At 37.5% G+C, this 27894-nt stretch overlaps 2 protein-coding genes and 1 pseudogene across 7 annotated transcripts; 1 reads left to right on the forward strand and 2 right to left on the reverse strand.

Moving 5' to 3' along the window:
• Positions 1 to 286: 286 nt before the first annotated feature.
• Positions 287 to 4384, reverse strand: LOC146524547 (uncharacterized; annotated as a pseudogene). Its single transcript, XR_014869430.1, has 4 exons — positions 4064 to 4384; positions 3349 to 3877; positions 3077 to 3229; positions 287 to 2673 (listed from the first exon to the last, which is right to left on the reverse strand). The product of XR_014869430.1 is annotated as an uncharacterized LOC146524547 (transcript).
• A 3484-nt stretch (positions 4385 to 7868) lies between these two features.
• On the reverse strand, positions 7869 to 15024 carry LOC146524548 (uncharacterized). Of its 3 annotated transcripts, none has more exons than XM_085132992.1 (6): positions 14107 to 15024; positions 10752 to 11072; positions 10344 to 10601; positions 10041 to 10262; positions 9806 to 9922; positions 7869 to 9443 (listed from the first exon to the last, which is right to left on the reverse strand). In XM_085132992.1, the coding sequence occupies exons 1-6, from the start codon at positions 14153 to 14155 to the stop codon at positions 9217 to 9219; spliced, it is 1194 nt and encodes a 397-aa protein (XP_084989118.1). In that variant the 5' UTR covers positions 14156 to 15024; the 3' UTR covers positions 7869 to 9216. The 3 variants fall into 3 exon arrangements, with proteins under 3 accessions (XP_084989118.1, XP_084989129.1, XP_084989108.1); XM_085133003.1 differs by lacking the exon at positions 14107 to 15024 and adding an exon at positions 11781 to 14072 and having other exon boundaries at positions 9806 to 9889; XM_085132982.1 differs by lacking the exon at positions 14107 to 15024 and adding an exon at positions 11781 to 14071.
• A 5484-nt stretch (positions 15025 to 20508) lies between these two features.
• Positions 20509 to 26184, forward strand: LOC146524549 (pregnancy-specific beta-1-glycoprotein 1-like). Of its 3 annotated transcripts, XM_085136262.1 has the most exons (7): positions 20512 to 20643; positions 21402 to 21722; positions 22270 to 22527; positions 23070 to 23390; positions 23588 to 23845; positions 23972 to 23998; positions 24080 to 26184. In XM_085136262.1, exons 1-7 carry the CDS (start codon positions 20595 to 20597, stop codon positions 24271 to 24273), a joined length of 1428 nt encoding a protein of 475 aa, XP_084992388.1. In that variant the 5' UTR covers positions 20512 to 20594; the 3' UTR covers positions 24274 to 26184. The 3 variants fall into 3 exon arrangements, with proteins under 3 accessions (XP_084992394.1, XP_084992398.1, XP_084992388.1); XM_085136268.1 differs by having other exon boundaries at positions 20509 to 20643; positions 23972 to 24186; XM_085136272.1 differs by lacking the exons at positions 23972 to 23998; positions 24080 to 26184 and having other exon boundaries at positions 20511 to 20643; positions 23588 to 23933.
• Positions 26185 to 27894: the final 1710 nt, after the last annotated feature.

Raw genomic sequence — 27894 nt, forward strand, 5'->3', positions numbered from 1 at the left:
TTTCCCCACGGGGATCAATAAAGTATATGGTATTATTATTATTATTACATTATTATTCATTATTATTACATTTTACAATAGAAAAATGATGGTATTTACAGATGTATCCAGAAATGTGTATTTGTGTGTTGGAAATAGAAATCGGAAATACATGCAGCAATTTGTTAAAATGTGCAAACAAATGTTGGGATACCATATTTGAGAGATGTTTTTATTTATGCCACCAGATGGCACTGTCTCTCTTGAAATGCCCCTAGTCAGGGAAGGAGATAGTGGATAGCTTGTATTGATCCAACATTAACAGTACTGCTGTTCAGTATGTAACATTTTCTTATCAATTGAATACTAAGTAAATACAATTTAGAAATGTTGATTAGTGTAAAGTTTCTAGTGTTGTATGAATTGTTCTGTATGAGTTGAACTGAAACCCCGGCATCATTTTACCATTGTCACAATGTTATATCAAGAAAACTAGTTTATTCCAGTCAAACTATGATGTATGTATGATGTTTTTCACAGACTGAAGAACAACAATCAATGCAGGAATGGACATGTATACATTTATTTTGTATGAGAGCAGTTCACATACAGGCCTTCATAAGAATCAATGACTAACTCTATTTAATCTGTCAAAGGGCTTATTACAAATGTTTGCTATAAGTAATATTGTTACAGCTGCAGTCAAATAATCAATTAATAAATAAGTAAAGTTAATATTTACCCGACAAATGAAGCATCTTTATTTAATTTCTTCCCCTTCAGTTTTCTGTACATGTAAATACGACCTTTCAGTGTTCAATTCAATTTTATTTATGAAGTGCCAACAACAGACAACTAAAAGAGCTTTACATTGGAGGATACAATAATGTACAGAGAAAACCCCAACAATCAGACAGCCCTCTATGAACAAGCACTTTGGTGACATTTGGAAGGAAAAACTTCTATTTAACAGGAAGAAACCTCAAGCAGAACCAGACTCAGCCATCTGCTGTGAGCAGTTGGGGGTACAAATTTTAAACCATAACTTATATTTAAGGGAAAAGTTAGAAGCTGCTGAAGTTCCCTGCTGCCATTAAGAAAAGTCATAAATAAGAGTTACCATCTAACAAATCTTTCATTACATTAACATTGTTAGCTTAACTAATTAAAAATACAATAAAGAACAAACTGAGTCATCTATATTGGAACAGGTTGGGATATCTGGGACAGATATAAACAATGATTAATGTTTGTGAATATATGGACACTATGAAAAAAATATGTTAAAATATACATTGCTACAGGGTAGGGAAGGGTAAAATATACATTTATCTTTGTCTAAGGAGCTTGGAAAGAATCTTTGAACAGAGGTGGTGGTTTACGACACCAACTGTCTGCCATCTATAATCCAGCCTTGAGATCCCTTCCCAGACGCCTTAATGCACTCACATCCTGGGCCATCTGACCTCAGGAAATCACATGATAGGGTGGCTCTGGTTTCACAATGAGCTCACCCAAAACCCTGGCTCATTGTGACCCACACATGTTTTCACACCTTGGCTCATGTGATTAGGTAGAGGATCGTCAGGGGGTCCTTTGTCCCTCTTTGGGGGATACTCCCACTGGGGTTAATCTGGGACTCTCCACCATTTGACCTTAGAACTGAAGAAGCTTCTCGGATGAGAGGTGAAACGTCTTCAAGCAACTTAAAGAAGTCCAGACGCTTTTCTTTGCAAGCTCCTTAGACTACGATGACCTGGATGACTGAGAACCTTCACAGACTTATTAATAATTTACTATTAATAATAATGAGTTATTAATTTATTATTTTTATCCAATATGTTAATTTGTCACAAATACCCTCTAATGACAGGCAGATAAGCCGCTCTCTCCACACAGATGATTTCTTTGTGTTTGTCTAGTCTTTGGTCTTCAGTCTCAACATAACTGTAGAGTTTATGTATGTTTGGAAGGAGGCTGAGCTGCTTTCTTGTCAATACACTGACAATGTGAACTCCAGATATGTGTGTTAAAGCAGCTCTTAGATAATTGTTAGTATAAAAAAGATGCCAAGATGTTAAAAACACAACTTCCCCAGATCCAGAAAATGATCAGTATTGCTAGTATTATGTCTATAAGAAGTAATTTGATATTGCTTAATCTATAAATTTTAACTGTCTAATGTTTCCTAAGATTTTTTTAACACCATGTTCTCTTTTTCTGTGTTGCTGCAGTGAAATTTGTCCAAAAATTCAATTTTTCAATGTTTCCTTATTTTTCTAACAAGACAAGTTAAAAACTAGTCTCACTTAAATGATAACAGGAGGAAATCTCAGATCTTTAACAGAATACAAAAAAGAACACAAAAACCCCCACTCATAAAAGCTGTGGTTGAAAAGCTTGTACACTGAAAATCACAATAAATGAAAGATATTCATACATCTTGACAGTAAGTCCTCCCTCTGTGGCTCTTCAGTGGTTATTTTGCATAGAAGCTCTTAATTCACCTGACTTTATGAACCCTGGCATACAAGCAATCGTCTTCTGTAGTTTCAGTGTGCTGAGGCGGCTTTGAAAACCGGACTTGGCCATTCTCCACCTCTGCCTCCACCTCTGCTGTTTGCTCCACTCGCTTCTCCTGCAGTTTCATGACCTCTAGATTAGCATATGTTACTTCATCTTCACCTTCTTCATCTGCAAATTAGCAAGAAATGTGAGCAATTGTGAGACTTCTTTGCTTTTTTGATAGGGGTGAAATAAAAATGTTCACTGTCGTGTCTGCTGTGGAAACAGCTGTTTCATTTTAGCACAAAGACGGGAGATGATGTGAAATGGTTTGTCTGACTCTGATCAAAGTTCACACAAAAATGTTCCAGTAGTTAAATGTAGTTTTATCTTTGGAGAGAGCTGTTTCTCCTTCTTTGTAGTTATTGTATTGAAGTTAGCTGATCAGCAACAACCAAAAATTACATTTACATGTGACAAATGCATCAATAAACTCAAACTAAAACAGCAAAAACAGTTATTAAACAATGTAAAATTATGATGTATATTCAACAACAACAACAACAAAACAAAATCCAAAAGGTACACTAACCCGAGCAAGTGACTGAGGAAAAAATAAGTTTTGTACTTTTTGGTTTAGTTGGTCTGTAGTTTTGCTTTTTCCTCTGAGCACAGATGAGTGCTACACCCACAACTAAGTAAATTACAGCTGCTGAGAGAACAACACCGACCAGTGGGAAATATCCTGTTCAAAACAAACAGATGTTTGAGTCAGCAAACACACAGTATGTTCTTATAAAAAAGGTCAAGAAGGAAGAGGAAAATTACACACATAGATCTACAGAGTTTTTATTTTCCACTTACTAATGTTCCATGGTTCATCACTGCTGTTAGTAGAGTGATTCTTTGACACTATGCTGCTTTGTGTAGACTCTATTGTTTGTTCTCGTGTAGGTTGTGTTGTTGGTTCAATACACAGGGTGTAATTGGCTTCATGCACCCACCGTGATATCTGTGTCCCATTGACTAAGGTGCAGTTAATGAAAATGAAGCCTATGAGTAGAAACATATACTTGATGAAAAACAGAATGACCAAAATCATTAAAGTTGTCATTGTCACAGTGTTCTCACTCACCGCAGGTAGATATCCTCTTTTCTTTGGAGACATCACTGACGTTGTTTCTGACTGAGCAGACCAGACGTCCTGAGACGTGCTGTTTCAGAGTGATGATGTTACTCTCATTATTTTCAGAAAGGAGCTCAGCATCTGTCAGTGTGCGTCTATCCAGAGTCCAGCTGTACTGAAGACTGTCCCCTCCCTCAGAGGAGCAGGACACCCTCATCTCTCCCTGGGACAGACACTCAGAGAGCAGCAGGACAGAGGACACAGGAGCTGAGAGAAACACACACAGATGAGTTTAGATGTTAAATCAGAATCTTGATCATTCTAAAGTATAAAGAATAACATATAGGCATCCAAAATTTTATAAGATATGCTTTATAGATTAAAATTATAATTTAATTTATAGATTAATTGACAACTTATAATGTTAGCATTTTCCAACAGGGAAAACATTACCTTGAATAAACAACTGTAAAGTCCACACGTCTGATATTCTTCCATCTGAATCAAAGGTTTGAAGGGTATAATTACCACTGTCATTCCTTCTCAGATTATTGATCCTAAATATTCTATAACTGGAATTTAAGGCAGAGCTCCTTTCTGTGATATTAGGAATCACCTCATTATTTCTCACATGTAGTATTTTTAATGAATTCTTTAACAACTGGAATCTCGACATTTCTGAGGTGTTGTCCATCAGCTGGATGTCCACAGTTCCTCCCAAAGCTCCATAACACTGAACTCCATCCTGTCTGCCATCACAGTGAGTTTCCACACCTGCAAATAAAACACATGTAAAAAAACATAAATTATTATTTTAGGTGTTCAAATAGTACTTTTTTGCTTATTTTCTGTCTGTTTCAGTGCCAGAGGAGAGATGGTGGCTTTAATGGACAAAGGGTCTTAAATATAGAGCCTTATGCAGGAGGAAAAGAGGAAGACCTCAGAGAGCATTCATGCAGAGGGTAGGTGTGACAGAAGAGGATGCTGTGGACAGGATGAGATGGATGCTGTGGTGACCAAGCTGAAAGAAGAGAAATTGGAGCTGCTTCTTAGTAAGAATAATGAAACTCGTTTTTTGGCTGTATGGTGTACACTGTACAGCTTCTACCTAGCTTCAAAGCATATTGTTGAAACACAGTGAGGAGAGCTGAACAGCTTACCATGGGAGACTACAAAAACATAAATAGTCCATCTACAGCATCTATGCATGCTCACATTCAGCCTCTGCTGATCCAGTCAGCAGCTATCAAACTTCAAACTCATCAAAAAAGAAATGATCAACTTCAGAAATAAGTTTAGGTGACATAATTTAATAAAATAAATTATTTTTCATTGCCCTTCACAGTCAAATAACACTAATACTAATACTACTACTAATAATTATTATTATTATTATACATTTTCAACCTCTACATAAGATTTCAGATTACAGAAGAATATATAAAAAAATTGAAATTGTACTGTTGGAAATACTAACTCTGTCAGGTTAATCTTTAACGGCTTGACAAGAGTTCAATTTGGATATTTAACAGTCAATGTTTACAAAAATTAAATATCAGTTTTTAATTTATTTTTTCTTATATTCCACTAAAACAATAACACAATGCACAATGCAGCTACGCTAATTTTGAGCTTTTATTGTTTCTTTTTCAAACTTGAACATTTTAGGAATAACACTGCTTTCACAAATTCTTTTCTACAAATGATGGCACCCTCTAGTGGTGAATAATAACAATGCTACTTCAGACTTTATTGACAAACTTTCACACCTTCCTGTACTGTCATAATACAGTTCTGTGCATTTTTATAGCATAAAATCACAAAATATGCCACCTCCATAAAGATGAAGGCCTCGCAACATTAGAGAAAACCCCTATTAACATATTAAACTGCATTCAGGTATATTACTCTGTTTGACTGACATGATCATAGTGGGCTAACAACCCTCACAACCACCTTTGCTGGGATAGCCCCCATCAGGGGTTTATTATATTGGAGTCTCCACCTGTTCTAAAACTGAAGGAACATTTTGGATTAGAGGCGAAAAAAAAACTTAAAGAAGACCATTTATTTTATTTTACAATGACCTGGGTGGGCAGTACAATGGCAAGTGTTTCATTGTATACTCTGTTGTAATAGCAAAATAAGCTATATCTGATTTAAAGAATTCAATTTTCTAAAAGCAGCCATCACTGATGGGGTTCATTTTATACTCCTGTGAGTTTTTGAAGTTTTGTGTAATGTTTTGGGTGAATGTTTGGTGGCTTTCACCCAGTACCATTCAGGACAGGATGAGTTACAGTCATACATTTTTGTTTTATTATAGTTTTATTGGATGAAAAAAATGTGCTCCAATACTGGACTTGATAACACAGCTGGTACATGTGCAAACCCCCCCCCCCCCCCCCCCCCGCCCCCCAATAAACAGCATACTATAACAGACTCCTCAATTCCCATCTATTTAATCACAAGGCAGCTTTAAGACAAGCTCCTCTACTTAACACAGATGTAAACTTGTACAACCTACACTGAGCATGTTTCCTGTTAGTGATCAGTTTCAGACAAGAACACGTAAATTTAGACCAGACAGGAAGTAATTACTATTACATTTGACATCTGCTTTCAGTATCTTAGTGTTAACTACTTAAAGCAGTTGTCAGTACTCAATATCATCTCATTGGTACTAAGAATTCCAACCAAATATTGAACTCTCTTTGTCCAACTTAAAATCATTTGATTCATTCCTGTTCTACATTAAGGTGAAAATTTTATATCCTTCAAATTTTTTTTGTGAAAATAATATTTTTTGCAGATTGTGTTAAACCTCAACAGTGAAATCATGGCAAAAGAAGAAAACTAGCAAGATTGTTTCCACTTTTTCTATCAAGACAGTTGATATGGAGACTTCAGAAGGCAAGATGAAAAGCTAAACTTTAACATATAAAAATCAAAATGGATCTGAAAGTGACATGACAACGATGCCATGAAAACAAACAAGAAAGTATGCAAAGAGTAAGTTGGTTTTGTGTAGCAGAAACAAAGAGAAAGATACAATTGATTCGGAAATGTGTGCACAACCTGCCATGGACTGACAACCTGTCCAGGATGTACACCACGTTTACCTCTACGAAAAGCCCTGCTTGAGAAATAGATGGATGTATGAGATGCATGTGTACATATTTTTTTTTTACTGAATATGGAAATGCATTTCAGTATTTTAGTATTTGAGATAATTTTTTAATCATCAATAAAGGATAATTTAAAACTTTTATCGTGTGCACTTCGTCTTATTTCTGCAAAGCATGTGATTAATCATTTAAAATAAAATTTTAGTGGAAAAACCTTAAAAAGCTCACCATAAGAAACTCTGACCAGCAGCACCAGCAGTCCCACCACAGCTTTCATGTCTCCTCTCTGTTACGTGTCTGTCACCCAGTCAGCAACAGCCTGCAATGCATCTTATTAGAGATCATCAACAGAGGAGAAAGAGTGAAAACTTCAACCAATAAGAACATTGTTATAGTCCTCTTTATTTTTCTCTGAGGTGTAACTGAGGGGCTCTCATTTTACTTCCACTTTCATCATACCATAACTGGACATTTCTGAGCTGAGGAGAAGAAAACGATCCTTATAAGTACTCAAGCAGAGAGCTGTACTTTGTAAGATGATGCATCTCTTCTGCATATGTTTAAAGTGTGTAGTCACCTTAATAAAGTTTTTATGAAGTCAGAACTCACTATCGTTACAATTTTGGCCAAAGTTTTATACTTGTTGTTTCAGTTTTCAATTAGATTGTTGTTTACATGTTTATGATATAGTGACAATGATATTTGACTTTTATTTAAAAGCTAAAAGCAAATAAATTGTTGAAATCTGTTAAAATATATTAATAAGTCACCATATGTATTTATATATGTACACATATACACATGAAACCGAAAAAGAGAACAAGAGAGAGCAAGAGAGTATCACTGATACTTTTTAAGACCTCTGGAAATCCTGGCGAACATTTGTTAAAGCCTGCTTTTAAACGAGAAAGCCTGGCTTCTTAGGAGCGAAAATATAAAAAAGGGGAATGACACATGACTTTTGTACATTAGTTTTTATTTAGCATTATGAGTTTTTTTTTTCATTTTACAAATTACAGGTTGTATGATATAAACCCCAGATCCATCTGTCTATTTTCTATTATGACATGTATCAGACTGTGTCAGAGTTTTTGTCTGTAATGTATTGGAACTATAGCCAACTATTTGCTTTTGTAGGTCATTAATATGAAATTAGATAAACACTGAAAGGCACTTCTTTACTGATAATACGTCACACCATTAGCATCATATTTATTGTCCCGGAGGGCCTGGAGATTATCCCAGCTGTCTTAGGGCGAGAAGCAGGGTACACCCTAGACAGGTCGCCAGTCTTTCACGGCGCATGAATCTGATCACTAACAGAAGCTCAGAATCTGTGCAAAAGAAGCTCAGCTGAGAGCTGCCTGCTGAGTTGACAAAGAGTGAATAGTGATGAAGCTTCGTTTTGCCTGTATATCATTCAATTAGTGGTCTCTATTATACCCTCACTGGCTTGCTGAGTGGAAAAGATGTTTAAATGCATGCCACCAGATGGCACTGTTCCTCCATGGATGCTGGGAAACTGTGCAGAGACAGTCCTTAACATTATTCTACCTTTTAAAGTACTGGAATATGGATATTTATTGAGTCTCAAAAGCTCTTTTTTTATATGGATGATGAATGATTTTCTCTCTTCCTCTTAGTCACACATGAATTAGCTTTCTTTTTGAAGGCTTGAATGATGCATTTCAGTCACAGTGATGCCCTCTGCACACAAACTAAAGCATCTTTACAAAAACACAGTCAGACAGGCTGAAACCACAAAATTACAAGTTCTGCTTTGGGTAAAATTATGCCAATATCACCTTTACATGATGACAATTGTGGTTTTGTTTACTTTTTTGTTTGTAAGTTAGGAGACTTCTTGTGATAGCTGACAGGATTGGGATGAAGTGTGGACATTTACCTAGAATTCTTTAACAAAAGTTTAAGAATTCATTAAAAATACTAGATTTAAGAAATAATTAGGTTGTTCCTGATATCATAGAAAATAAATCTCTTTCTCTCCCCTAGTAACGGAACATTTAGGATCAGTAATCTGAGCAAGAATGACAGTGGTAAATATTAGTGTAAAATCTTTTATTCAGTTAGAAAATCATCAGTCAAGTTTAACATTTAAATTAAACACTGTTTTTAAAAAACATATATATATGATACATCTCACACAATACCAGATATGTGTATTTTGCACTTTCGCGCTTCATTCATTAACGACTATAAAGAAATCAGATCAAAAGTCATCTGGGTGTGTTTGTCTCAGCTCAGGGTACAGGATGATTGTACTGTGGGAACACCAAGCGGTAGAATAGTCATTCGAAAGTGGGACACAAATATTTTGGTGACAAAACAAATATAAGATCCAATAGATGTACTGATGTTCTGTTGTGATAGAGAAGTGGAGTGAAAGTAAAGGAGATCCATATATATGAGCTTTGATGGTTTGTATTTCAATCACCTGAAGCATCTTGACATACCATCTCACTCTGTTGTGCAGTATGTATAAAAGCACTGATCACTCAAATCATCTGATTTTTGAACATTGGCATACAAACAGTCATCTTCTGTAGGTTCAGTGTACAGAGGTCGCTTTGAAAACTTGACTTGGCCATACTCCACCTCCTCCTCAGATGTTTGCTCCATTTCCTTCTCCCGGTGTTTCATGACCCTGACATCAGCGTAGGTTACTTCCTCATCATCTTCTTCATCTATATTGTAGCAAGAAGGAGTAACACAAACATAGTATTACAGTGACTGAGTGGTTTGACTTTTCACAAAACCTTTTTTTTATAAGATTTAAACAAAAATGCTCAGTCCTGTTTCCTCACATTTCTCGTTACTGTATTAAAGCCAGCTGATAAATGATACACTCAAATTTTACTGACATATGACAGAATTATAAAGTTTTGGCAGTAAATCAAAAAATGTAGAGGTAGATGCTGGTGAGAAACAATATTTGTGTGTATTTCTGTAAATACCATCAAAATGATAATAAACCATCTCAAATCTTAGAAAAAATGTAAAAAGGCAGTCTGAGCTACATGAGTAAGAACAACAGGGATTTTCGTACCTTTTTGTTTTGTAGGTTTGTTGTTTTGCTTTTTTCTCTGAGCCCAGATGACTGCTACACCCACAACTAATAAAATTAGGAGCGCTAAGAGAACAGCACTGATCAGTGACAAAATACCTGTTTTAACAGGACACAAAACCAAACCATTCAGAAAACACCTTTTTTTTAATTAAGAAAGAACAAATTAGAAAAGAACATTAACGGATCTACTGTAGTAGAATTAATTTTCACTTACTAATGTACCACAGCTGAGCACTGCTGAAAGCTGGACTGAGGATATCATTCAGGTTGTCAATTGGCACTCTGTCACTCCCTTCAGTCACAGAACTTTGCGTGATCATTTTAGGGTCTTGTGTTGGTTGTGTTGTTGGTTTAATACACAGGGTTTTATTGGCTTCATGCACCCACCCTGATATCTGTGTCCCATTGACAGAAGTGCAGTTAATGAAAATGAAACCTGAGAGCAAAAACAGATTATGTACGTAAGACAAAGTGACCAAATGATCATATTTGTGATTATCACAATGTTCTCACTCACCACAGGTAGATATCCTCCCCTCTTTGGAGACATTACTGACGTTGTTCCTGACTGAGCAGACCAGATGTCCTGAGACGTGCTGTTTCAAAGTGATGATGTTACTCTCATTGTTTTCAGAAAAGAGTTCAGCATCTGTCAGTGTGCGTCCATCCAGAGTCCAGCTGTACCGAGGGCTGTCCCCTCCCTCAGAGGAGCAGGACACCCTCCTCTCTCCCTGGGACAGACACTCAGAGCCCAGCAGGACAGAGGACACAGGAGCTGAGAGAAACACACACAGATGAGCTTTGGTAGTATAACAGGATCCTGGTCATTCCTTATTATTGTAATTGAAGAACATACATACTGCTAAAATGCTATTACATGTATATCTATCAATAGCCTTAATTTCCGAGCAGGGAAAATAATTACCTTGAATAAACAACTGTAAAGTCCGCTTGCCTGTTGATCTTGCATCTGAATCAAAGGTTTCAAGGGTATAAATACCACTGTCATTGCTGCTCAAGTTATTGATCCTAAATGTTCTATTAACGTGGAAAATGAGAGATCTGTGTCCTGTGGTATTAGACAGAACTTGTTTGTCTGACACATATAGTAGTATTAATGAATTCTTTAAATATTTGTATTTATGTATTTCTGAGGTTCCGTTCATCAGCTGTATGTCTACTCTTCCTCCCAAAACTCCAAAACACTGAGCTCCATCCTGTCTGCCATCACAGTGAGTTTCCACACCTGCAAAAGAGAAAAAAAATTAAAGTCAAGAAAATAAAAGAATAATATCACAGTTTTGAGAGCTCAGTCTCTGTTAGAAGGTAAACATTTGCATCTGCAGCATGCAAATGTTAACCTAAATCAAAAATAGCACTTTTGTGGCTACTGTGTGTCTGTCTCAGTTCACAGTATGCAAATCATTTAGTATTTGCAGATGCATTATACAGGTTTGTCACGGAAAGAGAGTGAGGTTTCAGCTGACATGTCTTTTGTAGAACAGCTGCTGTAGCTTCAGTATTCTGCTGTCCATGTTTTAAATGCTGCAATTTGTCTGTGCCTTTTTACAACAAAAGAAAAGAAACGAAAAAGAAATAAAGCTCAGTAATTATAAAATTGTTGTTTATGAAAAAGTTGTTACCTTTGTTTGTGAAAAAGACCCTAATAATTTTAAAATCATTCAAAATACCTAATATTAAAATGAGTATTTTTGCCAGCATAGTGCTATGTCCGATCTACTTTTTTATGTGTATTTTTATATTTACATAATATTTAATCAGTTCGTCTGCGTTTAGTTTACTTAAACAATAATGCAACTGTTAATGTGTTTAACAAGCCCTCAACTGAAAAAAAAAAGTTTTATTAGCTGTAGTGGATCCCGTAGGCACAAAACTTGAATAAAACATAGAAGTTAACATTGAGGCACCACATGGAAAAAGTTTAGTAGCTCACCATGAGAGACTCCGAGCAACATCAAGAACAGTTTAAATACAACTTCCATGTTCTGCATTTTTATCTCTTTATGTCTCTAAAACAAGCGTGAACAGGTCTCGATATATCCTGTTAGTGATCAGCCTCAGAGGAGAACGTGTGAAACCGTTGAGGTGAGGTTTTACTGAAGTTAAAATGATCTTTTCACACGCTGAGAGGAAGAAAGAAAGAGGTATCAGTTTTTCTTCCTCTTTAAAAGATAACTCAGATGTGATGGATTGAGAGGAAGAGAGGGAACAATTTGTCATTCACGCTAAGCGAGGTTTGATTAAGACAAAAAGTAGTCAAGTGTTAACAGAAAAATAAATATTTACAGAAATAAATTTACATGAGAGAATAATCATAAGCTACATCTTGTAAAATACAGTTAAACCAAACTGGGTTTGAGTGTTTACTATTTGATTTTAACCTAAACATCAAAGTAATACTACTACTACTATGTCAGAACTATTTCTTTAACTACTGGCAGCCCCTAGTGGTAAAGAAGTTTCTTGTTGTTACAGCACTAACTTTCACTGGATATAAGGGGCCGAGCTGAACTCCTAACAAACAACCAAAAATCACAATTCCCCTTCCGCCAAACGTTACACTTGGCACATTGCAGTCAGACAAGTAGAGTTCTCCAAACCCATACTAATCCATCGGATTGCCAGATGAAGAAGGGCAGTTCGTTACTCCAGAGAACATGTCTAATGCTCTAGAATATAGTGGCACCATGCTTTAAACCACTTCATCCGACTGCTTTCATCGTGTTTGGTGATGTAAGGCTTGGATGCACCTGCTCAATCATGGAAACACATTTTATGAAGCTCTCTATGCTATTGGAAGGTCACACAAAGTTTGGAGGTCTGTAACAAAAGACTCTGCAGAAAGTTGGTGACCTGTGCACACTGTGCACCTGATGAACCTGTGCTGTGATTTCACATGAAATACCATTTTGTGGCTGAGTTGCTGTCATTCCCAATCACCTGGACTTTTTTAAAACAGCTGACTGTAGAATATTTACTAGTGAGAAAATTTTATGACTGGACTTGAAAATTGGCATACTATTACGATATAAAATTTTGTGAAATTTACTGAGCTCCTAACAGTGATTTCACAAATTTTTATACAAGCAGTCTGTATACCTAGGTGCTTGATTTCATACACCTGTGGCCATGAAAGTGATTGTATCTTCTGGATTCAATGATTTTAGTGGGTGAGTGAAAACTTTTGGCAATATATCCTTCAAGCTTAGACCTCTACCAGAAACCTGGGAGTTTTGAGGGTCCTGTGAAGTATCTTTGCTGTTCCTACAACTGTGCTCATTTGGTAATCTCAGATGACTATCCAGGAATGACATCCCCAACTGGCTGTCACCTTCCGCATCTTCCACCTTCCCCATTTTCTTCACCTTCTACATCGTCTCTAGACCTTGTGAGCCCTTGGTATTAATTTAATTTAGTAATTTAGCTTGTGTTCTGATCCTTCGGATCTTTCTATAGCTTGGTTTTGCTACATCTATCACTACGGCCGCCTTCTTCTTACAGGATGCCCAACACTACAGTGTCTGATTGGTTAGCCATCACCAGTTTGTCTGTCTGTAAGGACATCACACGGGATCTTAGCTTGGTCATTCTCAACAACTTATGGCGGCATATACCATTTTGCCCTTCAGGCCATACTCAGGATAGATATTTCAGTACCCTGTTCCAGGCACTATGTCATGGCGTATCTCCAACCTTGGTGAGCCTGTTCTAATACTGAGTCTCATTTATTAGTATCTCTGTGGAAACATTGTTACTGTACTCGAAAAATGACAACTTCACAGTAGTCAGATACCTTCAACATGTATCATCATCATCACCGTATCATCACAGTGTCCATTCATACATCATTAAAATCTGAAAATGCTTTTAAGATGTTTTGTTTGTGAAACTGATGGTTTTAATGTTAATATATATCAATGTCATTTTCAGTATCCACAAAAAGGCACCACATGTGTACAGGTTGTAATAAAATAAGTTTATACAGTGCTGTTGATTCACACTTTTATGAACTCATTCTTTTTCCTCACACTTTACTTTACTTAATTCATTAGAAATAGATGGAGGTGTGAAATGCATGTGTACATATTTGTTACTGAATATGGAAATGCTTTTCAGTATTTTGGTACTGAAGATTATTTTTAATCATCAATAAAGGATCATTTAAAACTTGTACTGCGTGCACTTCATCTTATTTCTGCAAAGCATGTTATAAATCATTTAAAATAAAGTTTTAGTGGAAAAACCTGAAACAAACTCACCATGAGAAACTCTGACCAGCAGCACCAGCAGTCCAACCACAGCTTTCATGTCTCCTCTCTCTTACGTGTCTGTCACCCAGTCAGCAACAGCCTGCAATGCATCCTGTTAGAAATCAGCAACACAGAACAATGTGTGAAAACTTTAACCAATAAGAACATTGTTATAGTCATCTTAACTGAGGAGTCATTCTACTTCTGCTTTCAACATTCAACAACTGGACATTTCTGAGCTGAAGAAAGGGGAAACAGTTCTTAAGTACTGAAACAGAGAGCTGATCTTGGTAAGACAAAATTGTATAAACACATCTGTTCTGCATATGTTTGAAGCGTGCCGTCACCTTAATTTAGATCTTTATAAAGTCAGAAATAACCATCATTACAGTTGTTGCCAAAAGTTTTGTCAGTGGCACAAATTTTGTGTTTCATGCTTGTTATTCAGTCTTTAATTAGATTGTTGGTCACATATTTATGTACATGTCACAATGATCTTCCTCTCTCGCCCCTGTGGGTGGTCGATCCTTCAAGTTCGGGTCCTCTACCAGAGGCCTGAGAGCTTGAGGGTCCTGCACAGTGTCTTAGCTGTTCCTAGGACTGCGCACTTCTGGACAGAGCTGTTGTTCCTGGGATCTGCTGGAGCCACTCGCCTAGCTTGTGGGTTATTGCACCGAGTTCTCCGATTATCACTAGGACCACTGTTACCTTCAACCTTCCACATCTTCTTGAGCTCTTGTCTGAGCCCTTGGTACTTCTTCAGCTTCTTGTGTTCCTTCTTCCTGATGTTGCTGTCATTCAGTATCACTTTGTCTATCACTACAGTCGTCTTTGTCTGCTTGTCTACCACCACTATGTCCGATTGATTACCCATCACCAATTTGTCCATCTGCACAAGTCCCACAGGATCTTAGCTTAACCATTCTCCACCACTCTAGCTGGTGTCTTTCATTTTGACCTCAGGACTTCCAGGCCATACTCGGCACAGAAGTTTCTGTATACGTAGTTATGGTGTTCCATGTATGCCCTGCCTGCTTGCATCTTGGACAGGAACATCTCTAAAAAGCCTCTTGCATGGTGTGATAGACCCCAGCCTCTATGGATCTTAGAGCTTGTTCCTGTGCTGCCATGATTAGTGCCTCTGTGCTGTCTTTCACTCCAGCTTTGTCCAGCTACTGGTAGGATTTCTGTATGTCAGCCACTTCCTCTGTTTGCTGATGGTACATACCGGGCAGGGGCACTGTCCTTCCATGATGGCTCCTCCTCTTTCTTGGGTTTCTGCTGTCTGAGGTATTTGCTGAACATTGTGGATGTTTGTTGTCTCATCCTGGACAACAGTTGCCTCTAGGTGTTTTCTATGTGAGGAAAAGACCCAAGAATATTACAAATAAAACAGCCAAAACTCTAACAATCATATGACCCTCTATGAGCAAGCACTTTGGAGACAGTGGGAGGGAAAACTCCCTTTAAACAGGAAGAAACCTCCAGCAGATGTAGGCTGAGGGAGGGGTATGTTGTTGTGAAGGGCTGGAGTTAGGGGAGGAAACCAGAACAAATAACATGCTCTGGAAGAGAGTCAGAGATAAATAATAACTGACTTCATCCAGAGAGATGTACAAACACATAGTGGGGAAAAAAGAGAGCCAGAGATTAATAACAAGTTTTCTGGCTATATTTGGTTATCAATACAATGGTAACTCGAAGTCTAGAAAACCGAAGATTTGTGTGTTTATGTGGCTCTTAGCTAATTCCAAGTGCAAATAAGTTAACAATATGTTTAACACCTTCCCCAGAATGACTATAATGAGCAGTTTGACAGTGCTCAAATACAAATTAGTATAAACAGCTGTCACTGATGTGATGATTATTTTAATCTAAATCAAAATCAGAATATTGGTCATTCAATGTTCAAGATCCAAGACGTTTCTTGTCACCACAAAACACAAATGGTTACACTGAGCATGAAATTCTTACTTTGCAAGTTCCCTTCATGCAACTGAATAAACATCTAATTAACACCCCCCCCCCCCCCCCCCCGCCAGATGGCAGGAGTGTAAACAGTGTGTGCTGTGGGTGGGTGCGGTCCCTAATGACATTGTCTGCCCTTTTTCTGACCTGGGCGTTGTAAATGTTCTTGTAGTGGTGGAAGGGGTACTCCACAGATGAATTGTGCACTTTTATTGACACACTGGTTAGCATTCCTGTCCTATTCCTGTACCACACTATGATGGAGTTTGTCAGGATACTCTCCACTGTTCGTCTGTAAAAGTTGCTAAGCAGTTTGGGGGGTGATCCAAATTTTCTTAGCTTCCTTAGTAAGAAGACTCATTGTTGAGCCTTCTTGATGATCTGCCGTGTGTTATGGGTCCAGTTGAGATCCTCACTGATGTGGGTGCATTGGAATTTGAAGGTGTTCCCCCTCTCCACCTCTGTCTCGTTGATGTATAGTGGGGCATACTGGTCACTCCTCATTCAGCAATCTTCTCCTTAGTCTTCTCAGCATTTAAGGAGAGATTGTTTTCCAGCCACCAGGACAGAAGTTGGGCCACCTGTTCCCGGTTGGCAGCCTCCTCTCCACCAGTGATCAGCCCAAAGATGGTTGTGTCGTCAGTGAACTTAATGATGGAAGTGTTGCACTGGGAGGGGATGGAGTCATAGGTGAAGAGGGTGTACAGGAGTGGACTGAGCACACAGCCTTGGGGGATCCCTGTGCTTACTGTCTTTGTACCTGATGTCCTGGTACCAACTCTAACTGCCTGAGGTCTGCCTGTGAGGAAGTCCAGGACCCAGCGACAGCGGGAGGGTGTCAGACCAAGAGTGAAGAAGTTTTCCTTCATTACAATTGAAGTGATTGCGATGGCGCGATACAGGTTAGGTTGTTCTTCTTGGGGAAGGGAACTATGGTGGTGGACTTGAAGCATGTGGGCACAGCTGACTGGGTGAGGGACACATTAAAAATGTTTGTAAACACCTCCGTCAACTCTGAAGAGCAGACCCCCAAAGCAGGACCAGCTGCTTTCTGGGGGTTAGTCCTTATCAGAACCTTGCATACTTCAGTCAAAGTCACAGTTAGTGAGGAGTAGTGATGTGTTGGTTACATATATATACATATGAGTGTTTGTGTATAAATACACAAACAAAAGACATATGCTGTGTAATTTAAGTGATCTAGGTAGCTCTGTTTTGGAAGTTCAGTTAATGCTAGCAATGTGTTTTGGAGTTTGTACGTGCTTTGTTTCTAGGGCTCCCTGTATATATTTATATATAAACGTATATAGTCAAAGGAGCTTGCAAAGAAAAGCGTCTGGACTTCTTTAAGTTACTTGAAGACGTTTCACCTCTCATCCGAGAGGCTTCTTCAGTTCTAAGGTCAAATGGTGGAGAGTCCCAGATATAAACCTGGTGGGAGTGTCCCCCCACAGAGGGACAAAAGGACCCCCTGATGATCCTCTAATCGCCTGAGCCAAGGTGTGGAACTGGGTGTGGGTCCCAAACAGCCAGAATGTTCACAATGAACTCACCTGAAACTCTGGCTGTTTGGGACCCACACCCAGTTCCACACCTTGGCTCAGGCGATTAGAGGATCATCAGGGGGTCCTTTTGTCCCTCTGTGGGGGGACACTCCCACCAGGTTTATATCTGGGACTCTCCACCATTTGACCTTAGAACTGAAGAAGCCTCTCGGATGAGAGGTGAAACGTCTTCAAGTAACTTAAAGAAGTCCAGACGCTTTTCTTTGCAAGCTCCTTTGACTACAATGACCTGGATGACTGAGAACCTTCACAGACATAAACGTATATAAATAAAACCACAATTTTTTTTACATTAGTATTTCCTTTTGTGCATAATTTTATATGATTTTTGATAACAAATTAATTAGACCAACAAAACAACCTGAAGAGCCGGTTGGGAGCCGAAAGAGCCTCCCAACTGGCTCTTTTTAGTGAGCTGAACCGAAAGAGCCGGTTCTCTAAAAAGAGCCGGAATTCCCATCACTAGTGAGGAGCTCTGTGATGCCTCTACTGGTAGAATCCCTCTGTGTTGGTTGGTGTTGAGGGTGTCGAAGTGAGCGTAGAACTCACTCAGCTCATCTGGTAGGGCGTTGCAGCAGACTGTGACCCTGCTGCTACTCTGTTGGAAATCAGTGATGTGTTGCAAGCCCTGCCACATGCATCAGGAATCTGAGTTGTTGTAGTATCCCTCCAGTCTCAATCTGTACTGCCTCCTGGCTTCCCTGATGGCCAAGGCCATATCTGTCCTTTTTTGAAGCCTTCTGCATCAACAGATTTATTATAATTTATTTATTTATAGAAATAGCTATAATATGGTGTAATATGGAGATTATAGCATAAATTGTAGATCTACTAAAGGCTTAATTTCCCAATAGGAAAAAAACTATTTTGTATGATTTGTGGGGGCAAAAGAGGAATAGGATAGGAATGGGATCCCAGAAAAACATACAGTGTAAAAAAGAGCAGATAATAGCAGGAGTTAATTGAAGACAGAGGGTATAAATACAAAAAAGTAATGGGGGAAGATGACACGGAAGAGAAACTATGACACAGCTGAAAATAATCAAGAGATAGAAGAAGTAAAACTAGACATGAAACACAGAAGATGACCAAAGAAATAAAACAAGAAGTTAATCAAAACCAAAGCTGACACACTGAACACAGGTGAACTTCACAGAAAGAAAACACAAAATGAATAAAGAAAACCAGCAATTTCAACAAATACAAATCAAAACTAGACAGACAGACAGACAGACAGACAGACAGACAGATAGATAGATAGATAGATAGATAGATAGATAGATAGATAGATAGATAGATAGATAGATAGATAGATAGATAGATAGAATAATTAATTCAAGAACCAATTAAAAAAAATCACCCATAATAAAAAACTAAAATGATAAAATAACATATAAAGCAACAGATGAAACACAAGGAACAAAATAATGCCTATGACTTCAAGAACCAAAACTTAAAACAGTTAAACATAATCTTAAGAAACATAATTAAATAACAGTCAAAAGCAGGGCCCAACCATTATGACTGAACCCTGCCTCAAGGGATGGTCAACAAGTCCAAGACAGTTCATGCTGCCTTGGTTGGGTGGAGGGAGCAAAGACAGATAGAAACAAGACATTCAAACAAGAGGGGAGCAAAAGAGTAAGCGACATGAAGGCTGGGCGAGATCAGGGGATTTAGGAGACACTTTGGGTGGCTGACCTTGACGAGGAGCAAGGTCAAGGGAATGTTCTGGGGGTCAGCTGCCAGTAAGTTTCCACACAGACAAATTTTAAAATGTTTGAGGAAAAAAAAAAGATGTTGCAGCAAATTCAAAGCACCAAATGTAACTCATTATGAAGTATTTTTATTAGTATTTTAATTGTAGAATTTAAAAATTTAAATGTAAAAATTTAAAGCTGGTACTCCGGCTTCCTCCCACCGTCCAAAGACATGCAGCTTGTGGGGATAGGTTAATTGGATAATCCAAATTGTCACTAGGTGTGAATGTGCGAATGAATGTGAGTGCGAATGGTTGTCTGTCCCTGTGTGTTAGCCCTGCGACAGACTGGCGACCTGTCCAGGGTGTAACCTGCCTCTCGCCCTATGACAGCTGGGATAGGCTCCAGCGCCCCCCGCGACCCTGAAAAGGATAAGCGGAAGCAAATGGATGGATGGATGGAAATTTTTCTTTTGATTAAATCTGCAGTCATAAATACAAAGAAAACAAATTCAGGCTCTTCTGGATGTTGACTTTTGTTTCCTTCTTTGTCAACATGATGCCACACTGCTTCAGTAATGTTAAGGTTCAGGTTCAGGTTCCCTCAGCCCTAGCTTTAACAAGGCTGAGGGAGCAACGCAGAGTACTTGATTACCAGTCAAAGGTTCGGACACACTTTCTCATTCAATGCTCTTGTTTTTTTGTTGTGTTTTTTTTCATCATACATAGCACAGTAAGTATATAGCATATACTCTACTATACTATACTATACTATACTATACATATACTAGTATATGTACATACATATGTATATATATGCACACTGCAAAAAACGTGGGAAAGAAGAAGCTGAGGTTATTTTGTCTCTGCCCTGGCTTTTGCTTCCTATATCACCTTTCCACATGTGTCTATTTTCAAGAATCTAAAACATGCTTTGAGTTAGTTCACTTTTTGTTTACTGCTTAATTCCATATGTGTGAAAATAAAGAAAAACCTTTAAATGAGACTGTAAGTGTATACATATATGGCTTAATATTTCTGCATAACTGTGTTTGTAAAATAAATTAAAAACAAAACAAAAAAATCTGCACACTAAAAAAAACATGGGAAAGAAGAAGCTGATGTTATTTTGTCTCTGCTCTTGGTTTTACTTCCTTTATCACCTTTCCACATACAGTTTGTGAACACCGACTGATGTGTAGTATCAGTCATTTCTGTTATTTATGCTGCAAACTGTATGAACACACTCTGAACAGCAAGAAGACATGGAAGCTGTGCTTGGATTGATAGTGATGTTGCTGGGTTTGTCTCATGGTGAGCTGAAAACAGTCGAGGAATTGTTTTTCTTGTATTTCTTTTAAAATAAAATAAAAAAATTCAGGAACTGTTGAATACATCTGCAGTTTAGGACTGTTTTAATATAGAGCACGTTCATTTTCTTTCTTTTTAGTTAATTTCATTTAATTCTTTTTTTCTTTATTAACACTTTTAATTATAATAGGAAACTCTGACATCACTTCATGTGAATAGCACTTTCAGGAAACATAACAACTATGTTGGATTTTCTTAAGCTGAGACACGGCTATTGGACCCCATGGTTTTAGGGCTACAGTGCCAATTAAAATATTTTTATGCAGTTCATAATTTTCATAATTTCATATTTTATTTTATTTTATTTTATTTTATTTTATTTTATTTTATTTTATTTTATTTTATTTTATTTTTTAACAATTTTAACAGGGCGTCAAAATTTATCTTACACTACCTAATATGGAAACGTGAATTTCTTGGGAATTTAAGTTGTTAGTTTCAAAAACCTCTTCTAGTATCATTAATGTAATGGTTCTCTCTCTTCCTCTCAGTTCTTCACACAGTAATTTACTTTTCTTCAAGGCTTGAACCCTAACTATGTTTCAGTCACAGACATGCTTGCATCAATAAATGTGTCTTCACAAAAATACAGACAGGCAGCAGCCACAAAAACACCATTTCTGTTTTCAGTAAACATTTGTCAGTGCTGCCAGTCCATTGTAATAATTTTGCTTTTCATTTCCTTTTTTGTGTGTTTGCAGGTGTGGGAACTTACTGTGATGGCAGACAGGATGGAGCTCAGTGTTATGGAGCTTTGGGAGGAACTGTGGACATCCAGCTGATGGACAGCAGCTCTGAAATACCTAGATACAAACTGTTAAAGAATTTCCTAATGATACTATCTGTGAGAAATAGCACAATTATTCCTAATACCATAGTACAGGGGTCTCTCTTTTTCCCCGGTAACGGAACATTTAGGATCAATAACCTGAGCAGGAATGACAGTGGTGATTATACCCTTGAAACCTTTGATTCAGATGGATATTCATCGGGCGAGCGGACTTTAAAGTTGATTGTTCAAGGTAAATGTTGGGAAATGCAGCCTTTAATTTATGTAAATGCAGTATTGTTTTGGTAATCTTTATAACATACAGCACAGAATTTCACATACGTACATTTTGTGCATTCCCTGTTTTGAATTAGCAAACCATAAATAATGATAATCTACATGATGCACACTACATTCACTAAAGTATTGGGCCACATCTCTTAATCTTTGAATTCTGATGTTTATAGCTCCACTGGCACAGATGTATGAAAACCAAGCAGCTAGCCATGCAGTCTGCTTCTACAAACATTTGTGAATTAATGAATAATTGTAAAGAGCTCACTGAAATTGTGTATGTTACTGTAACAGGATGCTACCTTTGCAGCAAATAATTTTGAGATATTTCTTCCCTCCTAGATATTCCATAACCAACTGATAGTGTTGCAAAGTAGTAGATTTTAGGAACTATGGAAAATCAGCTACCAAGTTTAAGACCATGTAAAGTTACACAGAAGGAAGCACAGTGCATGAAAGTGCATCTTGTTATAGTACCAAAACTCATCTGTGTGTGTTTCTCTCAGCTCCTGTGTCCTCTGTCCTGCTGGTCTCTGAGTGTCTGTCCCAAGGAGAGATGAGGGTGTCCTGCTCCTCTGAGGGAGGGGACAGTCCTCAGTACAGCTGGACTCTGGATGGACGCACACTGACAGATGCGGAGTTCCTTTCTGTAAATAATGAGACTAACATCATCACTCTGAAACAGCACGTCTCAGGACATCTGGTCTGCTCAGTCAGGAACAACGTCAGTGATGCCTTCAAAGAACAGAAGATATCTCCCTGTGGTGAGTGAGAACACTGTGAATTTTTATTACCATTACCTGGACCCCAGTTGTCTGCGTCTTCTTTAACGCATCTTTACTTAACGATATTCAGTAGCCACAAAAGCACCAGTTATGTTCTAGATAAACATTTTCATATGATTCTTGTTGTCTGTCTCTCTAATTCATACACATATTTCACAATGGAATTTCATTTTAACTGGAACATTGAAGCCACATTTTTAAATGTGTTGTAAAGAACAGAAAGTGTTCTGACTGTGTGTGTGTTTAAAAAAAATACATTTTCAGTTACTAACAAAAGTTAAATGGCAGTTACAATACCATCTATGATTTTATTGATTTATTGTGGCACCATATGTCTACCCAAACAGTGAAATATTCAGAGGTCCATGCTACTCATGTGTGCAACAATAAAGGCATCTTCACAAAAACACAGACAAACAGTGGCTGCAGTAACACCATTTCTGTTTCAGGTAAACATTTGTTAGTGCTGCCAGTCCATTCAAATAATTTTGCTTTTGTTTCCTTTTTTTGTGTCGTTGCAGGTGTGGAAACTTACTGTGATGGCAGACAGGATGGAGCTCAGTGTTATGGAGCTTTGGGAGGAAGTGTGGAGATAAAGCTGATGCACAGCACCGCAAAAATACCTCGATACCATTTGTTAAAGAATTCATTAAAAATACTAGATGTGGGAAAGAAAAAGATTCTTTCTAATATCATAGAACATAAATTTCTGTTTTTTCCCAGTAATGGAACACTTAGGCTCAATTATCTGAGCAGGACAGACAGCGGTAATTATAGCCTTAAAAGCTTTGATTCAGATGGAAAAGCATCAGACGAGCGGACTCTACAATTGTTTGTTCAAGGTAATGTTTTCCTTGTTGTGAAATGAAGCCATTAATAGATATGAATATAACTTTAACATTGTTGAAGTAATCCATATCTTTCCATACATGTATTTTACGGATTATACATATTTTTCACTGAAGACTATAAAGATTGATTGATTTAATTCTGCAGTGTCGATTTGAAATCTAAACTCATCTGTGTGTGTTTCTCTCAGCTCCTGTGTCCTCTGTCCTGCTGGTCTCTGAGTGTCTGTCCCAGGGAGAGAGGAGGGTGTCCTGTTCCTCTGAGGGAGGGGACAGTCCTCAGTACAGCTGGACTCTGGATGGACGCACACTGACAGATGCTGAACTCCTTTCTGTAAATAATGAGAGGAACATCATCACTCTGAAACAGCACGTCTCAGGACATCTGATCTGCTCAGTCAGGAACAACGTCAGTAATGTTTTCATAGAACACAGGCTGTCTACCTGTGGTGAGTGAGAACCTTATGAATAAAAGTTAATAAGAACAAATTAAATTTTTATGGTCATTATGTCTTGAACTGTTTGTTTGTTGGATTATACTATACTTCATGTTATTTCTTTTTTATTAACTGCAGCTCTGTCAGTGGGATACAAACATCAGGGTAGGTACATGAAAACAATGTGCACTGAACCAACAGCAGACCCAGCTCTGCCTAATATGTGATTTTGGTGTCTCTGAACAGATAAGTCCTTGCTTATATGTGGTTTGCGAGCAGTTGTGGTCATTCTCTTGCTAATTGGAATTTCCATCTACTTTGCTTGGAAGAAAAAGAAACATGACAAAGCTGAAGTCTCTGCTGTCCCACAAACAAGAGGAGATCCAGAGGACTCTCTTCTGATGGTTGAAATGAGTTCTGCAACTTACACCAACACCTAGTTTCACCTTTTACTTGCTGTTATTTGTCTTTGGTTCACAAGCATGAAAATAGCATTTAGAGAGAAATTCTTCTGCTCTTTTTATTCCCCACGAATTATGTTTCACAGACAGCTCATATTGAATTATGATGAGAAGCTCTGTGGTTTCTGGGTTTTACATTTTTTAAATACAAATTTTTACCATTCTTAAACAATAAAGTCTTGAATTAAGTTTACTTCATGTGTCAGGTTTTTTTTTTTTTAATTTTCTGCAAATGAAGTTACCGAGTGAGGGGAAGGGGAAGCAGGAGATTTATAGATGAACTGGGGCAACAACAGCAGTCATGCAGATGCTGCACTGGTCCATTGCACTGAAGAAAGAACTGAGAGAATAAGAGCTTTAGATTCATGTTCCTAAGATCACCAATTGTCATGAGCTCTGGTTAATGGCTGAAAGACTGAGATCACAAATTCAACCCAAGGCAGGAGATTTTTGTCATTTTAGACTCCTGGGTCCCATCTGTGCAATGTTTACATTAAATTCAAATGCAAGTCACATGCACTTTGTGGAAAAACAATGTGATCAATGCTTACGTGGCAAAATAAATGCATCTTGGTGTATATCTTTTAATTCTTGTACAGTGATAACATAAAAGCATATTAACTGAACTGATCACTGTTTCATAATGTCAAATACGTTTTTAGACATACTGCACAATATATTTTGTGGATGGTGAAAACTTCTATATTTGGAGTTTTATTATTTGAGTTTTAAAACATAAATAGGGGAGAGTGGGGTGGGTTTTTACTTAAAGTAAAAACTGGCACAACTCACTTTAAGATTTTGCTTAAAGTGAGGCCATGATAGTAATGGTTCCAACTAGGGATGCAACGATACCAATTTTTTCAAACCGATACGATACCGATACTTGGATCTGAGTACTTGCCGATACAGAGTACAAAAACCGATACTTCTACCACACACACACACACACACACAAATGCAATGAATTGGAAGACAGGTTTTATTTTATTCTCTGCCGATAAAAAATTAAGTCTTAATAAAAATGACCACAAAAAAATTTCAAGTGAAAATAAGCACTTCTGTTAAATTATTGCAGAGTCTCCACATTGTAATTTAACAAAATATCACTGAACTATTGTCACTGTCTCGAGCTTTCGGAATAATAAATAAACACTTTTGTTTGGAATAAAATAAATACAAATTAGGTTTGAGAATAAAATAAATTTTGAAATTATTGCAGAGTGTCCATATTGTAAACAAAAAAACAAAATAACGAAAGTATTTGGCATTGACGAATAAACTCCTCATCTGCCCATGGATCATCAGTCCACTGTGCCGTTAAACTGAGGACTGACATCGCGCACACACTGCTTGTCTTTACCTCTTCAGAAAGTTTTGGCACCATTATCTCTCTGATGTATGGGTGGTTGGGAATTTCATATCACAGCTCGAGTATGCTGAGAAGACAATGCAATCCTATGTTTTCCACGGCCGGCATTGGCTGGTCATCCAGAGCGATAAAATGAGTCAGAGCCTCTATTATTTAAACTGCCCGTGGATTTTCTCTTGACATTTTTCATCGCTTTTCCAAAACCTGAGTTAAAGTTGGCTGTTCCTGTCCACACTGCTGACATTTTGTTTAGCCTAGCTACAGCAGCCTCCAGTTTCTCTTTTTTATCTGGAGCAGCCAGTCTCACTCTCACCCTGTGCCTGTTTAGCCCGGGATGTCCCCCTAGTGGCCAATCTAAAAAACTACAACAGAAATGACAAGCCACCCTCTGATTAATGAAATAAGTTGGTATTGGTTCATGGTATCGGTTAACTTTTATGAGTATGAGTACACACATATTTTACAGTATCGGCCCCGATACCCGATACCAGTATCGGTATCGGTGCATCCCTAGTTCCAACTAAAACATGTACATATATTTGAGGATGTTGTACATCCCTGGGAACAATCACTTTGGATCTGAAATATAGTATTTAAGAAATATAGCTTTCTTAAAAAAAAGTGCTCTTGTGGCACAACTTGATTTTGCCTGCAAACTTCATAATGACAATCACAATTACTTTCAGATTTACATATGTCAAGCTATATGCTCTAAATAAGTACCCAACTTTACTTCTTTGTGAATTATCTGCATTTTGATAACTGATGATGAGCATTTCCTGGGGAAATAATTATTGTTCCCTGTATACTTTTCCTTAAATGCACACTTAACCCAACCTGCTTTTGCCTCTGATATCCCTGCCAGCTGGATCAAATTGTCATTTCTTTGTGCATATTCAAATACCATGAACTGGCTTTTGAGTATGCACAAAGTAATGAACACATAAAGGCTGCTAGTGCCTTCATATGTTCTGCCAGCTCTCTCTCCATATGGTCATCAAGGACTTGATTGACAAGTCCAGATCTTTTATATCCTTTTATAGCCTTATTTCTCTTCCATCTATCGTTTTCTTCTCCACATATTGTTTTAATGTCATCATGAATATGTTCATCTTCCTCGCCACTTGATGAATGGACTTCCCCTTCTCACGTCATTCACTCTGTCCATGTCTTGTAAAGGAGTGGAAGCCCTGCCTGTCCTCCCTATTATAAGTCAATGGCATGATGGTCCATTTCTATTTTTGGTCTGAAATAAAGAATGTCACTGTGAAAAACTGTAAATAAGAATAATAAAAAAATCAATCAATAAAATAATATATTTAAAATATTCATAAGTTGGGCACAAAGCACCACACCATATAGACTCACAGTGTAGCTTACCAAAGCACTAAAACATTTGTGAAATGTTTTTAAACCTGTCTGTAACTGTTTAGACAAAACAATCAAAAAACCTTGATCACAGGAATTTTACTTTGAAAGGCAAAAATCGTTTTTGAAATTAAATATTCTTAATTCTCATGCAATGAGGTTCTCTTATTTGCAGGATTAGTAAAATGGCTGACTCTTCAAAAATGTGCAGTCACATGACTGATTTCTTCTATGGTTCCCTAGAAACAAGGGGTACAAATCACCCCCTTTCTCCTATTGTGGTAATAGCAGCATGACAATTTTCAGTATGTTTTACACAATGTCGCCCTCTAGTGGGAAAGGTTTGGACTTTATCATTGCTTCGTTACACTGTCCTTGCTTTTATTATATTTTCCTTCACAAAAGACTTTACACTAATGTCAAGAACTTACTATTATATTATTATATTACTTACAATATTAAAGAAATCCACCAGTACAGCAACATTTTCCCATACCAAATAGTTTGAAACTACAGTACATTAAACCTTAACAAAATAAAAGTACACTGAAGTACATACTCAGTCCATGCTTAACAGGTTTGTGTATCTGATTTTATTTAATTTTTACAAGCAGAACGAACTCAGTGTCTCAAATTTATTAGTGTGATGGCTGTGAAAGCTATAGCTCTGGCGACTGTGTTGAATAAACAATAACTATTATTCATTTTTATTTTTACTTATTTATCTCAACTTCCTAAATCACTCATTTCTAAAATTACAATATTGTTTAAAAACATTTTAGGACATTTATTCATCTATTTTTTGCATTTTGCGTGCGGTAAGATGGTTTAAACATGTGCAGAGGAGGGATAGTGGCTAT

The sequence above is a fragment of the Neolamprologus multifasciatus genome, chromosome 2, assembly GCF_963576455.1.
Source record: "Neolamprologus multifasciatus chromosome 2, fNeoMul1.2, whole genome shotgun sequence".
Taxonomy (NCBI): Eukaryota; Metazoa; Chordata; class Actinopteri; order Cichliformes; family Cichlidae; genus Neolamprologus; species Neolamprologus multifasciatus.

What these genes read in the sequence shown, in the direction of transcription:
- LOC146524548 (XM_085132982.1), bottom strand. Translation starts at nt 11,838, where the DNA reads ATGCAGAACATGGAAGTTGTATTTAAACTGTTCTTGATGTTGCTCGGA. An exon ending in TTTACAGTTGTTTATTCAAG is followed by an intron (nt 10,602 to 10,751) that starts GTAATTATTTTC and finishes TGTTTCTCTCAG; the next exon opens with CTCCTGTGTCCTCTGTCCTG. An exon ending in TGCTCAGCTGTGGTACATTA is followed by an intron (nt 9,923 to 10,040) that starts GTAAGTGAAAAT and finishes CTGTTAAAACAG; the next exon opens with GTATTTTGTCACTGATCAGT.
- LOC146524549 (XM_085136262.1), top strand. Translation starts at nt 20,595, where the DNA reads ATGGAAGCTGTGCTTGGATTGATAGTGATGTTGCTGGGTTTGTCTCAT. An exon ending in TTTAAAGTTGATTGTTCAAG is followed by an intron (nt 21,723 to 22,269) that starts GTAAATGTTGGG and finishes TGTTTCTCTCAG; the next exon opens with CTCCTGTGTCCTCTGTCCTG. An exon ending in TCTACAATTGTTTGTTCAAG is followed by an intron (nt 23,391 to 23,587) that starts GTAATGTTTTCC and finishes TGTTTCTCTCAG; the next exon opens with CTCCTGTGTCCTCTGTCCTG.